Genomic DNA, 16,350 nt, shown 5'->3' on the forward strand with positions numbered 1-16,350 from the left:
CCTGTGAGCTCTCCTTTGGCCTGCTGGTGTCACAGGGCCACCTCAGCCCACCAGGCTTCCCCCGCTCTGAGGAATGTGGCCGGATATGATGACGGCTCCCAGGACGGGGGTAAGGGGTAGGGTGAGGGGGTAGCTAGGGGCTCCCGGCCAAGGGATACCAGGCATTGGGGAGCTCTGACCCCCAGGCAATGGGGGGATCTAGGGGGGCTGCCGTGACCCTCCCGGGGCGTTCTCAACCCCCAGAGGAGAGGCTGGGGCTTCAGGGAGCTGGGAGGGCCAGCCCCTAAAATCCACAGCACCCTTGTTAAAACGGCATGGGTGCAGGAAGCCTCCTTCTAAGACCCCTGGAGACCACGTCCCAAACCTTCCAGGCCCACCACACCTGGGATCCACCTCCACGCCTCTGCTTTAGACCTGGAGCAGAGCTGAAGGTCTCTGCAGCCAAGGCTGGGGTCCCAGCAAAGCCCACCCCAGCACCTCCTGCTGCTGGGGCCGAGGGGCAGGGTCAGGCAGCAGGTGGCCACAAAGAGGGGTGGCCACGAGCGCAGGAATCCCGCAGTCCCGTTCCCACCGTGACACTTACTCAGCGGCCGAGACAAAGCAGTCGAGGTGCCCGTCGTTCTCCCCCAGCACCTCCCGCGTGCGTGCCTCGCCTGTGGACTGCAGCCCGATGACCACACACTGTAGGACAGCAGAGGACTATGAGCCACCAGCCCTGCTATGACCACGCACTGTGGGACGGCAGAGGACCGTGAGCCACCAGCCCTGCTATGACCACACACTGTGGGACAGCAGAGGAATCAGCCAGGCCTCAGGTGACAGCCACGTCCCTCACTCTGCCCCTGTGCTCGCCTCCCCAGGAGGGGCCCTGGCCCACCACAACACACACTGCTGGGTGGGGGTCTGCCGGCTTCCTGTCTCGGGATGGTGCGCTGCCCACCGTGTGGTCACTGTCTGCACTCCGGTGTTCCGACACCCTCGCTGGCTCAGATTGGAGGACGGACATCCGAGCGTCTCTCGCCCACCAGGGTGCAGCCCCCATCCACGTCTGGGGGGGCGCCAGGAAGGACCAGGCAGAAGAGCAGCCCCCACCCCTGCAGGCCTGGCCGCCCTCAGCCCTCGAAGGTCGAAGGCCGCAGCCGCTCACCTTGTCTCGCGCCAGCTCCTCTCGGGCCAGCTCCACCAGCCGGCGCACCTTGGCGGCGATGCACAGATACTTGAAGAAGCGCTGGTGCGCCGACCAGAACTGGCCCCACAGGGACTTGCGTGACTCCAGGCCGATCCAGTCGGCCGCCTGCTGGAACACGTTCAGGGCCTCAGCCCACTGCAATGACACATGACACGGCGCCCCTGAGCTCTGGCTCCTGGCTCCCGGCCCACCTGCCGCCAGCCCTGGGCAAAGCATCCCCACGCCTGGTGGAGTTTAGGGCAGGATGGGGGTGCTGGGGGTGCACACTGTAAGAGGCACTGCCTCTACCTATACGGTAAAAACCTGAAAAACCAAAACACCGGCCGGGCGCGGTGGCTCACGCCTGTAATCCCAGCACTTTGGGAGGCCGAGATGGGCAGATCACGGGGTCAGGAGATCGAGACCATCCTGGCTAACACGGTGAAACCCCGTCTCTACTAAAAATACAAAAAAAAACTAGCCGGGCCTGTGGTGGGCGCCTGTAGTCCCAGCTACTCGGGAGGCTGAGGCAGGAGAATGGCGTGAACCCGGGAGGCGGAGCTTGCAGTGAGCTGAGATCCGGCCACTGCACTCCAGCCTGGGCCGCAGAGCGAGACTCCGTCTCAAAAAAAAAAAAAAAAACCAAAACACCAGTGGTGGGGAAGTTGTGCTGCAAATGGCACAGACTCAGCGCCCGCAGCAAACAGGCTCAGCTCCTTCCAGCAACACAGTGTGAGCCACGCCTTTCGTTTTCCACCAGGGTCTCACCCAGGTGTGATCTCCACCAGGGGACACTGGGCATGTCTGGGGCCGGCAGTGGTTGTCAGGTTTGGGGGCTGGTCCTGGCATGGACTGGGTAGGCTGGGTTAGGGTGGCGGGGACTCTGGCCAGGGATACTGCTGCACACCCCAAAGTGCTCAGGACGGCCCTACCCCAGAGAGCAACCTGGCCCTGGGGGCTACGGGAGATGCTGGTTGTGTGACCTAAAGAAACCAGCGAACTGGCTGGACGAGGTGCCTCATGCCTGTAACCACGACACTTTGAAAGGCTGAGGCGGTCAGATCACCAGAGGTCGGGAGTTCAAGACCAATCAGCCTGACCAACATGAAGAAACCCTGTCTCTACTAAAAATACAAAATCAGCTGGGCGTGGTGACACATGCCTGTAATCCCAGCTATGCGGGAGGCAGAGGCAGGAGGATCGCTTGAACCCAGTAGGCAGAGGTTGCGATGAGCCAAGATCATGCCATTGCACTCCAGCCTGGGCAACCAGAGTGGAAACTCCATCTCAAAAAAAAAAAAAAAAAAAAAGAAAGAAAAACAGCAGCAAACATACAGGGCTGTTGGGTGGTTTGAGGAGGAGAAAACAGGACCTGTCCAAATACGGAGGGAACGACCAAGCCACGTGGCCCACAGCAACGTGGATGCTGAACACAGCTACGAGCCATGGGCCAGGACCTGGAAGCGAAGGGCTTGAGCACCACGGGAAGGGAAGTGGTATCTGGCCACACCCCTCGTTATCACAGTCACGTAAAAACCCCGGTGATGGCTGGGCACGCGGCTCACACCTGTAATCCCAGCACTTTCGGGGGCTGAGGCGGGCAGATCACTTGCGGTCAGGAGTTTGAGACCAGCCTGGCCAACATGGTGAAACACTGTTCTCTACTAAAAAAGCACACAAAATTAGCCAGGCGTGGTGGCGGGCACCTGTAGTCCCAGCTACTCGAGAGGCTGAGGGGGGGAGAATTGCTTGAACCCAGGAGGCAGAGGTTGCAGCGAGCTGAGATCGTGCCACTGTATTCCAGCCTAGGTGACAGTGCGAGACTGTCTCAAAAAAACAAAAACAAAAAAAATCCCGTGACAGGACAGGGCAGGCTGTCACGTGACGAAGCCTGTGGCATCTTCAAGGCCATGGGGGTGCAATTTCACCCGGGAAATGCACAGGGGTCCCCGGGTGGGACGCCCAGGCTCACCAGCAGGGCTGCACGGTTGTACACGCGCTCGAAGGCTGGGGCCAGCGGGATCTCCTCGATGCGGAAGGTGACGCCGGAGAAGCTGAGCTGGCGTGCGATGTACATGCCGCTGACCTTCATGTCCATGGCCACGATCTCCATGGCGCCCACGCCCCTGCAGATGGACCCAGCCCCCGTGAGCACGGCCAGAGCCATGGGGATGGAGCCGCCGGGGAGCGCGAGGCAGAGTGAGTCACAGAGAGGGCAGGGTCAGCCAGAGCAGAGCCCCAGCGGCCACAGACAGCTGGCAGCCAGCCCTGGTGGGGGGGGCAGGAGGGGCTGCTGAGGGGCTGGCTTCCCTGGGACCACTGGGCAGCCCTAGGCAGAGAAACGAGTGACGCACATTTAGCACCTCTGGGTGCCAGGGAAGTGCACGTGGCAGTGCCAGGCCTTGGGCTGATGGTCCTGGGGCCTCCGCCCGAACCCCCACCGCCCCTCCACGTGGGCAGGAAGGGTACTCACCTCTTCTCGATGGCGTGGAGGAACTCCTCAAAGTTCCGGAAGGGGGTGCCCTCGCCCCAGATACCTAAGCGGCTCATGTAGATCATATTCCGAGGCTCAGAAGCACCTGTGGAGGAAGCTGCCGTCAGCTCCCCAACCCAGGAGGGCCCAGGGGCCGGGTCAGGGGCCAACTAAGTAGGGACCGCCTGATGAGGGCCCCGCAGGGTTGGAACCATGGGCCTGGGGACAGCCGGCATAGCCTTGGGACAGGCGCAGAGATGCCCCAGCATCCGAGGAGGAGCAGGGTACAGACGGAGGCTGAGCATGCGTCGGGGATACCCCTTCCCGGGGACAGCCAGACAGACGTTGCCGTGAGTGGGTCACATGGGATCCGCACTGCCCCACCTGTGGCGCTGGCATAGACCACGCGGGCCAGGGGCAGCTTGTTCTGCAGGTCCAGCACGGCCTTGCCCATCTTGGTGGAGCCGGCGTTCTTGGCCTTGTGACACTCGTCGAACACGATCTGGGGCACGCGTGGGTTAAGGAGTGTTCTGGGTGACCCCAGGAGCCCGGGTCCTGACCACCCAAGACCCCACCTTCCTGGTGGGGGGCAAACGCCTACGCTGCTGAGAACTCCACAAGGGAAGCTGGTTGGAGTGACAGCCGGCTACCACGGGGGTTGGCGGGTGGGCGGCCCCCACACGACCACTAGATCGGTGTGGCCTGGGATGGCTTCTCCCAGACTCTAGACACCACGCACCGAGGACGGGGCCTCTGGCGAGGAAGGGTGGGCTCCATAAATTGCAGGATGTTGCCATTGGAGGAGGGTACCTGGAACCTGTTTTTTGTTTGTTTTTTTGAGGCAGGGTCTCGCTCTGTTACCCAGGCTGGAGTGCAGTGACACAATGTCAGTTCACTGCAAACTCTGCCTCTCGCATTCAAGTGATTCTCTTGCTTCCGCCTCCCAAGTTGCTGGGACTACAATGGGTGCCACCACCAGAGCCAGCTAATTTTTGTAGTTTTGGTAGAGATGGTGTTGGCTGTTTGGTTGGCCAGACGGTCTCAAACTCCTGGCACCTCAAGTGACCTGCCCACCTCAGCCTCCCAAAGTGCTGGGATTACAGGTCTGAGCCACCGTGCCCGGCCCTAATTCTTTTTTTTTTTTTTTTTTTTTGAGACAAAGTCTCACTCTGTCACTAGGCTGGAGCACAGTGGCGTGATCTTGGCTCACTGCAACCTCCGACTCCCTGGTTCAAGCAATTCTTCTGCCTCAGCCTCCCGAGTAGCTGGGATTACAGGCGTGCACCACCATGCCCAGCTAACTTTTTTTTTTTTTGAGATGGAGTCTCACTCTGTCACCCAAGCTGGGGTGCAGTAGCTCAATCTTGGCTCACTGCAGCCTCCGCCTCCCGGGTTCAATCGATTCTCCTGCCTCAGCCTCCTGACTAGCTGGGATTACAGGTGTGTGCCACCATGCCTGGGTAACTTTTGTATTTTCAGTAGAGATGGGGTTTCACCATATTGGCCGGGATGGACTAGAACTCTCGACCCTGTGATCCACCTGACTCGGCCTCCCACAGTGCTGGGATTACAGGCGTGAACCACCATGCCCGGCCACTCTGTTTTAATTCTTATTCTACAACTGAAATCATGGTGGCCCGTGTTAAAAAATGATGTTGGAGAACACTTATCTATTTTACAGAATAAAGTCCTGCCTGCTTAGAAAACAATTATGTATCTACCTAAACTAGAAGAAGATCAGGTGTAGTGGCTCATGTCTATAATCCCAGCACTTTGGGAGGCCGAGGAAGGAGGATGGCTTGAGCCCATGAGACCAGCCTGGGTAACATGGCCAAACCCCATCTCTACAAAAAATATAATAGTTAGGTGGGCATGGTGGCATGCACCTGTAATCCCAGCTGCTCAGAGGCTGAGGCAGGGGAAATCACTGAGCTCAGGAGGTTGAAGGTGCCGTGAGCCGAGATCGCGCCACCGCACTCCAGCCTGGGGAACAATGAGACTCCGTGTCAAAAACAAACAAAAAAACTAGAAAACACTGAATTTTTTTTTTTTTTTTTTTTAATTTAGACGGAGTCTTGCTCTGTCGCCCAGGCTGGAGTGCAGTGGCGCAATCTCAGCTCACTGCAAGCTCCGCCTCCCGGGTTCACGCCATTATCCTGCCTCAGCCTCCCGAGTAGCTGGGACTACAGGCGCTTGCCACAATGTCCGGCTAATTTTTTGTATTTTTAGTAGAAGCGGGGTTTCACCATGTTTGTCAGGATGGTCTCGATCTCCTGACCTCATGATCTGCCCGCCTCCGCCTCCCAAAGTGTTGGGATTACAGGCCTGAGCCACCGCACCTGGCCCCTTAATTTTTTTTTTTTTTTTTTTAGACGAGACGCAGTCCTGCTCTGTCACCCAGGCTGGAGTGCAGTGGCGCGATCTCGGCTCACTGCCACCTCCGCCTCTCGGGTTCAAGTGATTTTCCTGACTCAGCCTCCTGGGTTGGCCAGGGTAGTCTCAAACTCCTGACCTCATGATTCACCCACCTTGGCTTCCCAAAGTGCTGGGATTACAAGGGTGAACCACCTGGCCTGGCCATATTCTTAATATTTTTTTTTTTTTTTTTTTGAGACGGAGTCTCGCTCTGTCGCCCAGCCCAGGCTGGAGTGCAGTGGCGCGATCTCGGCTCAATGCAAGCTCCGCCTCCCGGGTTCACGCCATTCTCCTGCCTCAGCCTCCCGAGTAGCTGGGATTACAGGCGCCCACAACCGCACCTGGCTAATTTTTTGTATTTTTAGTAGAGACGGGGTTTCACCGTGGTCTCGATCTCCTGACCTTGTGATCCGCCCGCCTCGGCCTCCCAAAGTGCTGGGATTACAGGCGTGAGCCACCGCGCCCGGCCCATATTCTTAATATTTTAAGACAAAAGAAAGCAAGTTCCAGGAAAGCAGGCTGAGGAAGGAAAACTGGGAGAATACAAATTAAACGGCCGGCCCTGACACCACGCCACAGCTCAGCGAGGGGTGATCTCAGTGTTATCGCTGTTTCGTAGATTGTTGCACGCAGATTGTTCAGCCGGGCGCTGAAGACACCAGCAGTCTCTGACTCCCACCCTCCTCTCCCACTCCTCCATCCTCCCCTCTCCTCCGACCCCCACCCTCCTCTCCCACTCCTCCATCCTCCCCTCTGACCCCCACCCTCCTCTCCCACTCCTCCATCCTCCCCTCTCCTCCGACCCCCACCCTCCTCTCCCACTCCTCCATCCTCCCCTCTCCTCCGACCCCCACCCTCCTCTCCCACTCCTCCATCCTCCCCTCTGACCCCAACCCTGCCCTCCCCTCCCGACTCCCACCCTCCTCTCCCACTCCTCCATCCTCCCCTCCCCTCCGCCCCCATCTGGCCCTCCCCTCCCGACTGCCCCCAGAAGGATACGACGCCCTCGAAGGCCTCCCCACACCAGTCTAGGATCTGCCGGAGGCGTGTGCGGTGCTGGCCACCGGCCTGGCTTTCCCCAATCAGGGCGGAGTAGGTGGCGAAGAGGACACCCTCTGAGGTAGTGGTGTCGCCGTACTTGATCTGGGGATGCACAGAGCAGGTGTGGGATGGGGCCCTAGCTCAGCAGGCTCTGGACCTGGGTCTGGGTCTCCCTATCTGTAGGAGGTGCTGAGCAGAGCCTGTCCCGGTTGCCGGCCCACCCAGTTGAGCGGCCCCCACCGACCCACCTTGCCCCCTACTTTGCCGAGCACAGCCCCTACCTTGCTAAGCGCGTGCACCGCGATGCCCGTGGCTTCGATGTCCCGCAGGTCGCGCTCTGCGTCGTATTTGAGGTCGTTGGAGACGCTGAACCTGCAGGGTGTGGGCGTCAGGGGTGCCCACCCCTCCCCCTCACCCCTGCTCCCACCCCCTACCCCAGGCAGGATCTCACCACAATGCCTTCTTCCGGCCGCGCAGGTGGTTCTCCAGGATGACTCCGGCCACCGTCCGGCCTTTGCCCACGCCGGCCCCGTCGCCAATGAGAAAACCGGCGCGCTGCCCACTGGGGAGCAGGACCTCGTGTTGCTGTGGCCGGAGGGCAGACGTCAGGGCCTGGGGGTGCCGGCCCGGCTCCTCCCCAGGGGCCTCGCAGACACAGGCTGGGCTGGGGTGGGGACACGCAGTCACCTGGCAGGCGTAGGTGATGGCCTCTAACTGCAGGGCAGACAGGGCCCCGCTGTCCAAGGGCAGAGCCAGGGTGTAGGTGATGTCTGGGGGCGGGACGCTGGACAGTGTGCTGGTCTCCACCACGCGGTCTGGGTGCTGCTTCCCAATCTTGGCTGGAGGGGCAGGGATGGACGCAAGGTAAATAAGGGTGTGGCCAAGGGGCGACCAGGGCCGGTTATGGCCGGCTGGGTGGGTCTGGGGCATGGCCAGAGCTGGCGGGGCAGTTTGGGGGCATGGCCAGGACTTGCTGGGCAGGTCAAGGGAGTGGCCAGGAATGCCTGGGTGGAGGGGTGGTCAGGGTGGGCTGGGTCGGGGCGGCCACAGCCTGCTGGGTTGGTTGGGGGCGTGGCCAGCGGCTTGCGGGAGGTGCAAATGCATGAAAATCCTCCCAGCGCCTCTGAGGTTCCTTCTCACTCTCCCAGCTGTGAACCCCGGTTTTGTATAAGCCTGGATTGTAGAACCTGTCCCCACGGTTCTCCGGCCCTCCCTGAAATTTCACATTCCCCCTGTGGGCTGTGCGGGCGGTGGTCACCTGCAGGGTTTCAGTCCCACAAAAGGGTTTGAACCTGTCCCAGGGCCTGGTGCTGCTGGGCCACTCACACTTGGACGGCACGTAGTCAGCGTAGGTCTCCGTGTGCCCCAGCTCCTCCGCCTCCTCCTCCTCAGCCTCGTCCTCCTCCTCTGGCTGGCTCTGCACACTCTGCTCCTGCGTGCGTGGAGGGAGCTCAGCAGATTGCAGGCCCGAGCGGCTGTGGGCACTGGGCTCCCCCAGGAGCAGGGGCCGGGCTGACCATGGGCAGCTGAGTGGGAGATGGCTCCCGGAGGGGGGAGATGGCTCTGTCTGCCCCTGTAGCAAGGTGCTCCCCAGGGCCTCTGTCTCCTCAGATGTCTCCTCTGCACTCCCAGATTCTAGGCTGGCCAAGGGCTCCCCACACTGGAGGTGCCTGTGCTGAGCCCTCTCCTTAGGTCCCGTGAGAGGGCAGGGGAGGGAGCCCTCAGCTGGGCCCAGCTCACCTGGTAGCTGACGAGAAGCGGGGTGCTGTGGGAGGGCAGAAAGTCCTCGAAGCCTGCAAATGGTCTGCTGAGCTGGAACAGCTGGAAGGGGAGCAGGATGTCGGCCCGGGCCAGACGGGACAGGTCACAGCTGGCGGGCCCTCGCAGCCTGGCCACCAGAGGAGGCTCCCCACTGCCCCGTCCTCACTCCCCAGGGCCCTGGGTCTTGCTCTCCTGCTGTTCTCAAGGTGACCCTGGTACCTCCAAGCCTCCCCAGTGGGCACCTCCCTGGGGCCTAAGGCTCACTCCTCCTGGCCAGCACCTGGCTGCCTTCCCACTGATGCCTGGTGCGCCTGCCTGGAGTGCCCGGGAGGAAGGTGCCCGGCTAGTTCTGACAGACAGCAGAGCTTAGTCCCACGGGAGCTGGCGGGAAGGCTGTGGACGGGGGTCTGATGGGAGTGACCCATGTGGACGGGGATCTGACAGGAGTGACCCACTGTGTGCAGTGCAGGAGGCCCTCGGGTCTGGGGGACAAGGGGTTGGGAGCTCCATGTTGAGGGGGAAGAGGAGACAGAGGCAGTGGAGGTGGGCGGGCCTGAGCCTTGTCCCTCACCCGATGGCTCCCAGCACCCAGGGTGGGTAGCCCAGGGCGGTCCTGCACTCCCTAAGGACCCCCGCGGCCTCTGGAGGACAGCAGCTCCCCTGTGAGGGATGGGGGAGGATGCCTGCCATTGTAGTGACCAGAGGACACGTCCTATTGTGGCCCCCCCGGGGAGAAAGACTGCCCACAGCCTCATGCAGATTCACCAGGATGGGCAGTTGGCACTGTCCTCGGGGAGCTGACCCCAGGCCTGGGCAGCCAGGTGTGCCGGGCCTCTGGATGAGTCCATGGCCCACCCTGGGATCTCCGAACTGACTGGGCATGTAAAGCCTGTGAACGGGCGGGTCAGAGGGTGGTGTGGCCTGTCAGGCCCGCTGTCCAGACCCCAACACTGAGACAGGGTGGACCCCGGGATGGATGGCTGGGGCATGGTAGGGTCCAAACTAGGGTCTGTGTGATTCTGGAATATACCCACTCTTAAAAAGCAAAAATCCTAACGGTAATATGAGCCATAAAAAATGTGAGTATGGGCAGGGTAGAGTGGCTCAGGCCTGTAAATCCCAGCACTTTGGGAGGCCAAGGCCTCCCAGAGTGGAGGTCAGGATTTCAAGACCAGCCTAGCCAACATGCTGATACCCTGTCTCTACTAAAGATAGCAAAAAAAAAAAAAAAATTAGCCAGGCGCGGTGGCTCACGCCTGTAATCCCAGCACCTTGGGAGGTCAAGGCGGTGGATCACGAGGTCAGGAGATCGAGACCATCCTGGCTAACATGGTTAAACAAGAAATACAAAAAATTAGCCAGGCGTGGTGGTGGGTGCCTGTAATCCCAGCACTTTGGGAGGCTGAGGCAGGCGGATCATCTGAGGTCGAGAGTTCAAGACCAGCCTGATCAACATGGAAAAACCCCGTCTCTATTAAAAGTACAAAATTAGCCGGGCGTGGTGGCGCATGCCTGTAATCCCAGCTACTAGGGAGGCTGAGGCAGGGGAACTGCTTGACCCTGGCAGGCGGAGGGTGCAGTGAGCTGAGATTGTGCCACTGCATTCCAGCCTGGGTGACAGAGCGAGACTCTGTCTCAAAATAAATAAATAAATAAAGATACAAAATTAGCCGGGTGTAGTGGTGCATGTCTGTAATCTCAGCTACTCGGGAGGCTGAGGCAGGAGAATCACTTGAACCCAGGAGGCGGAGGTTGCAGTGAGCTGAAATCGTGCCATTGCCCTCCAGCCTGGACAATAAGAGCGAGACTCCATCTCAAAAAAAAAAAAAAAAAAGTGAGTGTGGAGAATTGGAAAGCGGAAAATCCAGGTCGGGTGCGTGGCTCAGGCCTGTAATCCTAGCACGGTGGGAGACAGAGGCAGAACGGGCGAGATCTTTTGAGGTCGGGGTTCCAGACCAGCTTAGGCAACATGGCAAAACCCTGTCTCTACAAAAAATACAAAAATTAGCCGGGCGTGGTATCGCATGCCTGTGGTCCCAGCTACTTTTGTGGGGCTGAGGCAGAAGAATCGCTTAAGCCCAGAAGGTCGAGGCTGAAAGAGGCTGAGATTGCGCCACTGTACTCCAGCCTGGGCGACAGAGTGAGATCCTGTCTCAAACAATAAATAAATAAATAAAAAAGAGAACCTCTTCTAGGCCTGGTCCCCCACTTCAACCTCAACATCCTGAGACGGGTGAGGTTTCTGCCCAAGCCTGCCTGAGCCTGGGCCAGGTTCTCAGCAGTGTGTGGGAACCACATAGCTAGTGATGCTCATGAACTGACTTCCACAGCTCCTGCGTTTTCTTTTTTTTTTTTTTTGAGACGGAGTCTCGCTCTGTCACCCAGGCTGGAGTGCAGTGGCCGGATCTCAGCTCACTGCAAGCTCTGCCTCCCGGGTTCATGCCATTCTCCTGCCTCAGCCTCCCAAGCAGCTGGGACTACAGGCGCCGCCACCTCGCTCGGCTAGTTTTTTGTATTTTTTTTAGTAGAGACGGGGTTTCACCGTGTTAGCCAGGATGGTCTCGATCTCCTGACCTCGTGATCCACCCGTCTCGGCCTCCCAAAGTGCTGGGATTACAGGCTTGAGCCACCATGCCCGGCCAGCTTCTGCGTTTTCTAACACTAGGAACACTTGTGAAGATTTTCAAAGAAAGTGGAAGCGTGGCACAGGAAGGTTAGAAACCTCTACTCAGTTCCCCTCTCCTTTTTTTTTTTTTTTTTTTTAAATTAACAAAACACAAACAAACAGATGCCACACGGGTTCCTGGAAGCCTGAGTCACCATTCCTGGTGGGGCTGGCGGGGCATTGGGTTTCAGATGTCCTCCTGCCGTCCACAGCAGGCCGGTCAGGCCCTGGTTGCTTTCCTCCTGCCATGCCGAGGACCTGTGAGCTAGCTGGGAGGGCATGGGCCCCAGGCTGGGTGAAATGCCCCAGAGGGACCAGGCCTGAGCTGCCTACCGTGGCTGCGGGGTGCTCTGATGCTTCCTGCCCCGGCCCCCAAGCCTGTGAGTTCTGCTGCCCGGGTTGCACCCTTCCTGAGGGCCTGGGAGAGCGGCCGGGAGCGTGGGGAGGCCAGTGTGGGCCCTCACCGGAAGGCGCTCAGCCCCAGACATGTGTCCAATGTCTGCTCCCAAAGTCTAGAAGTTTCTCTCCTGGACAGGCCTGGATGGGGGAAGGGACTCCCCAGGCCTGGCTCCCAGCCACGCCTCCCTCACAGGACACCTCCACTGCGTGGTACTGGGCACGGCTAGAGCCTGGGCCCAAAGAACCTGGGGGCCCTGCTGCCCTACAACCCCTGCTCTAGGCCTGGCCCACCCAGGTCCTCCAGGGCCTTCTCGGAGGCAAACCCCAGCCCCTCAGCCCCCCAGGATAACGTCCAACTCCCCACCCTGGGACAGGATTCCGCCAACCTCGCCCTCTCAGCTCCCACCTAGCGGGGACACGGCCACAGGTGCTGTTCCTCTGCCTGGACAGCCACGTTGCCTGGGCCTGCTGGGGACTGCCTCTCCAGGGGGCCCTCCCTGACCACGCTTCTCTGTCCTGTCACCTTCCTGTGCTTCTCTAGACCAGGGACTCCCCGGTGCGGTGGACGTGGGGCCGGGTCCCTCGCGGGTGGGGCCATACTGGGCACTGCAGGGCGCTGGGCAGCATCCTGGCCCCCCTCAACTCCATGCCAGGAGCCCCCCCAAGATGTGGTAGCCACAGATGTCCTGGACATCGCCTTCTCCTATTCAGGACACGAGAGGACCCTCACCTAACCACCTCATCCATGGCCATGGACGGAGCCGACAGTGACAGGACAGCCAGCGGCACGCAGAGTCGGGAAGACTGAGACCTTGCTGGACCCTGTGGGTCCTGGGCTGGGGAGGCCATGCTGGTGGGTCGGGGCTGTCGGGGGGCGCCGGGCGCACTGACCTTGTCGTGGGTGGAGGGGGCAGGGTTCTCGTCCCAGATGGTGGACACCTGGTTGAGGCTGTCGGCCGGCAGGAAGTCGGGCGTGTCCACGATGTCCGACAGGGAGTCCACAGACGAGGAGAAGATGGAGATGTTGGAGAAGTCCTCGAAATACGAGGAATCCTGAAAGACAAGGCCAGGCCTGGTGAGTGGGGTATAGGAGACACCACAGCCCTCCACACACTGGAGCACGTGGGAACGGGAGACGCCACAGCCCCCCCCACGCACTGGAGCACGTGGGGACGGGAGACGCCATGGCCCCCCCACGCACTGGAGCACGTGGGGACGGGAGACACCGCAGCCCTCCTGGGTTCAAGCAATTCTCCTGCTTCATCCTCCCGAGAAGCTGGGATTACAGGTGTGTGACACCGTGCCCGGCTAATTTTTTTGTATTTTTACTAGAGACGGGATTTCTTCACCATGTTGGCCAGCCTGGTTTTGAACTCCTGACCTCAAGTGACCTGCCTGCCTCGGCATCCAAAAGTGTTGGGATTACAGGCCTGAGCCACCATATGACAGAGCAAGAGAGCGAGACTCCGTCTCAAAAAGTAAAAAAAGAAATAAGCAATGGGTGAAAAACACCAGCCCTCAGGGCCATGCAGGACGGAGTCCGACTTCTGCAGCACCTGAAGGGCAGCGATTTTGCAGGCACTCTGAGCAGCTCGGGGCTGGGGTAAGCCTGGTGCCATGCCCTCTGTGGGGGGCAGCCATGCCCAGAGGCAGGGCTCGCTATGGGGATGACGCACACACACGCACTGCCCAGTAGAGGAGATGCATGTGCATCATTTCTTTTTTTTGAGACGGAGTCTCGCATTGTTGCCGGGGCTGGAGTGCAGTGGCACAATCTCGTCTCACTGCAACCTCCGCCTCCTCAGTTCAAGCGATTCTCCTGCCTCAGCGTCCTGAGTAGCTGGGTTTACAGGCGTGCACTCCCGTGCCAGCTAATTTTGAATTTTTATTTATGTATTTATGTATTTATTTATTTATTTTTTGAGACAGAGTCCCGCTCTCTCACCCAGGCTGGAGTGCAGTGGCACAATCTTGGCTCACTGCACCCTCCACCTCCCAGGGTCAAGCAATTCTCCTGCCTGAGCCTCCCAAGTAACTGGGATTACAGGCGTGTGCCACCATGCCCAGCTAAGTTTTGTATTTTTAGTAGAGACCGGGTTTCACCATGTTGGCCAGGCTGGTCTGAAACTCCTGACCTCAGGTGATCCACCTGCCTCGGCCTCCCAAAGTGCTAGGATTACAGGCATGAGCCACCTTGCCTGGCCTAATTTTGTATTTTTAGTAGAGATGGAGTTTCTCCATGTTGGTCAGGCTGGTCTCGAGCTCCTCGTCTCAAGTGATCTGTCCACCTTGGCCTCCCAAAGTGCTGGGATTACAGGCGTGAGCCACCATGCCCAGCCACATGATGTCTCACGCCTGTAATCCCAGCACTTGGAGGCCAAGGCGGAAGATTGCTTGAGCCCAGGAGTTCAAAATCAGCCTGGACAATATGGCGAAACCCCATTTCTACTAAAAATACAAAAATTAGCTGGGTGTGGTGGCTCACGCCTGTAATCCCAGCACTCTGAGAAGCCAAGGTGGGCAGATCACCTGAGGTCAGGAGTTCAAGACCAGCCTGACCAATATGGTAAAACCCTGTCTTTACGAAAAACACAAAAATTAGCTGGGCATAGTGGTGGGTGCCTGCAATCCCAGCTACTCGGGAGGCTGAGGCAGGAGAATCGCTTGAACCTAGGAGGCGGAGGTTGCAGTGGGCTGAGATTGCGCCACTGCACTCCAGCCAGGGCGACAGAGCGAGACTCCATCTCAAGAAAAACAAAGAAAAAAATCAGGCATGTCGAGGGGGCGCTGTCTCTCCCTGGGAGCTGTGAGCTCCGTCGCCCTCACCTTGCTCAGCTTTGCCTACTGCCCACCCTGTCAGACCCAAGCACCCAGGTACTGATCACTAGGGACATTCAGGAACCTGCCCCCAAACAGAGACCCCACAGCACCCCCCAGCACAGAGGTGTTCATGCTGCCCGCCTAAGGCCCCGGGCCAGGTAGGGTGCAGCCTCCCACCCCAGGCAGGGTAGGAGCAGCCCACCTCCCAGAGCCTCTGGAGGCCCCAATCGGCAGGGTTGCGGAGCAGTTCCCCTACTGAGCCCCACAAGGGCCCTCTGAACACTGCCTACCCAGGCTGCAGGGGACCTGGTGACGCTGGCCTGTGGCCCGGACCCTCTGTGGAAGCATTTCCTGGGCGAGGTCAGGGGCCCCTGGGTGGTCGAGGCCCCAGCCAGGAGCAGGAGTGAGTTGCTATTGGGCCCAGAGCAGCCCAGGCCTTGGTGGTGCAGGGAGCGCAGGCAGAGCGGAGGGGAGCTCCCCTGACCCAAATGCGTGGGCCACACAGCGAGTCCTTCCCCGGAGCTCAGTGTGAAAAGAGGGAAGGGACCTCAGGCAGAGACACCTGCCCCATGCCCTCACCAGATGCCCACTGCCCAAGAAGACAGGACAACAGGGCCCTCCCGCCCAAGGTCCTCCTCCCAAAACTCCTGCCCCAGTCTGAGGAAACACCAGCCCGATTACTCCAGGGCGTCCACACCACCTGACCAGCCGCAGGACCACCCAGTGCCTCTGAAACACAGGCCTCTGAGAAACCGTCACAGCCCAGAGGGGCCTGAGAAGATGCCTAAACACCACGTGGGGCCCCGGGCAGGAAAGGACATGGGGGAAACTGAGGAAATCCAAGCAAAGCGTGGGCCTCGGTAGTTAACGGTGGCGTATGGATGTTGGTTCATCAGCCGTGACACAGAACAGCAGGGAGCCTGGGAGTGGGGGCATGGGGACTCTCCACTGTCCCGGGCAGCTTTTCTGTCACTCTATAACAGTTTGAAAAGTCAAAGTCAAGTTGGGCGTGGTGGCTCACGTCTGCTACTCAGGAGGCTGAGGCAAGAGGATCGCTTGAGCCCAGCTGGTCGAGGCTGTAGTGAGCTATAATTGCGCCTCCCCATGCCAGCCTGGGAGACAGAGCGAGAACCTATCTCAAAAAAAAAAAAGTCAAGTCAAGCAGGACGTAGTGGCTCACACCTGTAATCCTAGAGGAGCCAAGGTGAAAGGATCACTTGAGCCCAGGAGTTCAAGACCAGCCTAAGCCACACAGCAAGACCCCATCTCCACAAAAAATATAAAAATTAGCTGGGCATGGTAGCATGTGCCTGTAGTCCCAGCTACTCAGGAGGCCGAGATGGGAGGATTGCTTGAACCCATTCGGTGGAGGTTGCAGGGAGCCGAGATGGTGCCACTGCACACCAGCTTGAGTGACAGAGCAAGTCCCTGTTCCCCAAAAAATAAACAAATAAAAGTGGAAGTCTAATAATGAGTGGGTGCTTGCAGCTTTCAGGCTCCAAAGACGCAGCCTCAAGGCCCTGCCCTGCTCCCCGTCTGGTCCTTCCCAGCACAGGACATCCAGCCAGGTGCATGAGCCCCCCAAGCCTTCACCTTTACCAGGTGCCC

The 16,350-nt window shown here is 59.4% G+C and overlaps 1 protein-coding gene across 3 annotated transcripts in view; it reads right to left on the reverse strand.

The window, feature by feature from the left end:
* Positions 1-16,350, reverse strand: part of LOC105486298 (strawberry notch homolog 2) — a 68,977-nt gene that overhangs the window by 8,791 nt on the left and 43,836 nt on the right. For 2 of the 3 annotated variants that reach the window (XM_011749121.2, XM_011749138.3), the window contains 12 exons: positions 12,814-12,975; positions 8,838-8,918; positions 8,424-8,529; positions 7,785-7,936; positions 7,549-7,682; positions 7,379-7,469; positions 7,056-7,199; positions 4,026-4,143; positions 3,642-3,747; positions 3,141-3,294; positions 1,148-1,324; positions 584-681 (listed from right to left, as the gene is read on the reverse strand). In XM_011749121.2, coding sequence (XP_011747423.1) covers positions 584-681; positions 1,148-1,324; positions 3,141-3,294; positions 3,642-3,747; positions 4,026-4,143; positions 7,056-7,199; positions 7,379-7,469; positions 7,549-7,682; positions 7,785-7,936; positions 8,424-8,529; positions 8,838-8,918; positions 12,814-12,975 — 1,523 coding nt within the window. The remainder of the gene's footprint in view (positions 1-583; positions 682-1,147; positions 1,325-3,140; positions 3,295-3,641; positions 3,748-4,025; positions 4,144-7,055; positions 7,200-7,378; positions 7,470-7,548; positions 7,683-7,784; positions 7,937-8,423; positions 8,530-8,837; positions 8,919-12,813; positions 12,976-16,350) is intronic. The other variant, XM_071086905.1, reaches the window with a different exon arrangement.

The sequence above is a fragment of the Macaca nemestrina genome, chromosome 20 (genome assembly GCF_043159975.1).
Source record: "Macaca nemestrina isolate mMacNem1 chromosome 20, mMacNem.hap1, whole genome shotgun sequence".
Classification (NCBI taxonomy): domain Eukaryota; kingdom Metazoa; phylum Chordata; class Mammalia; order Primates; family Cercopithecidae; genus Macaca; species Macaca nemestrina.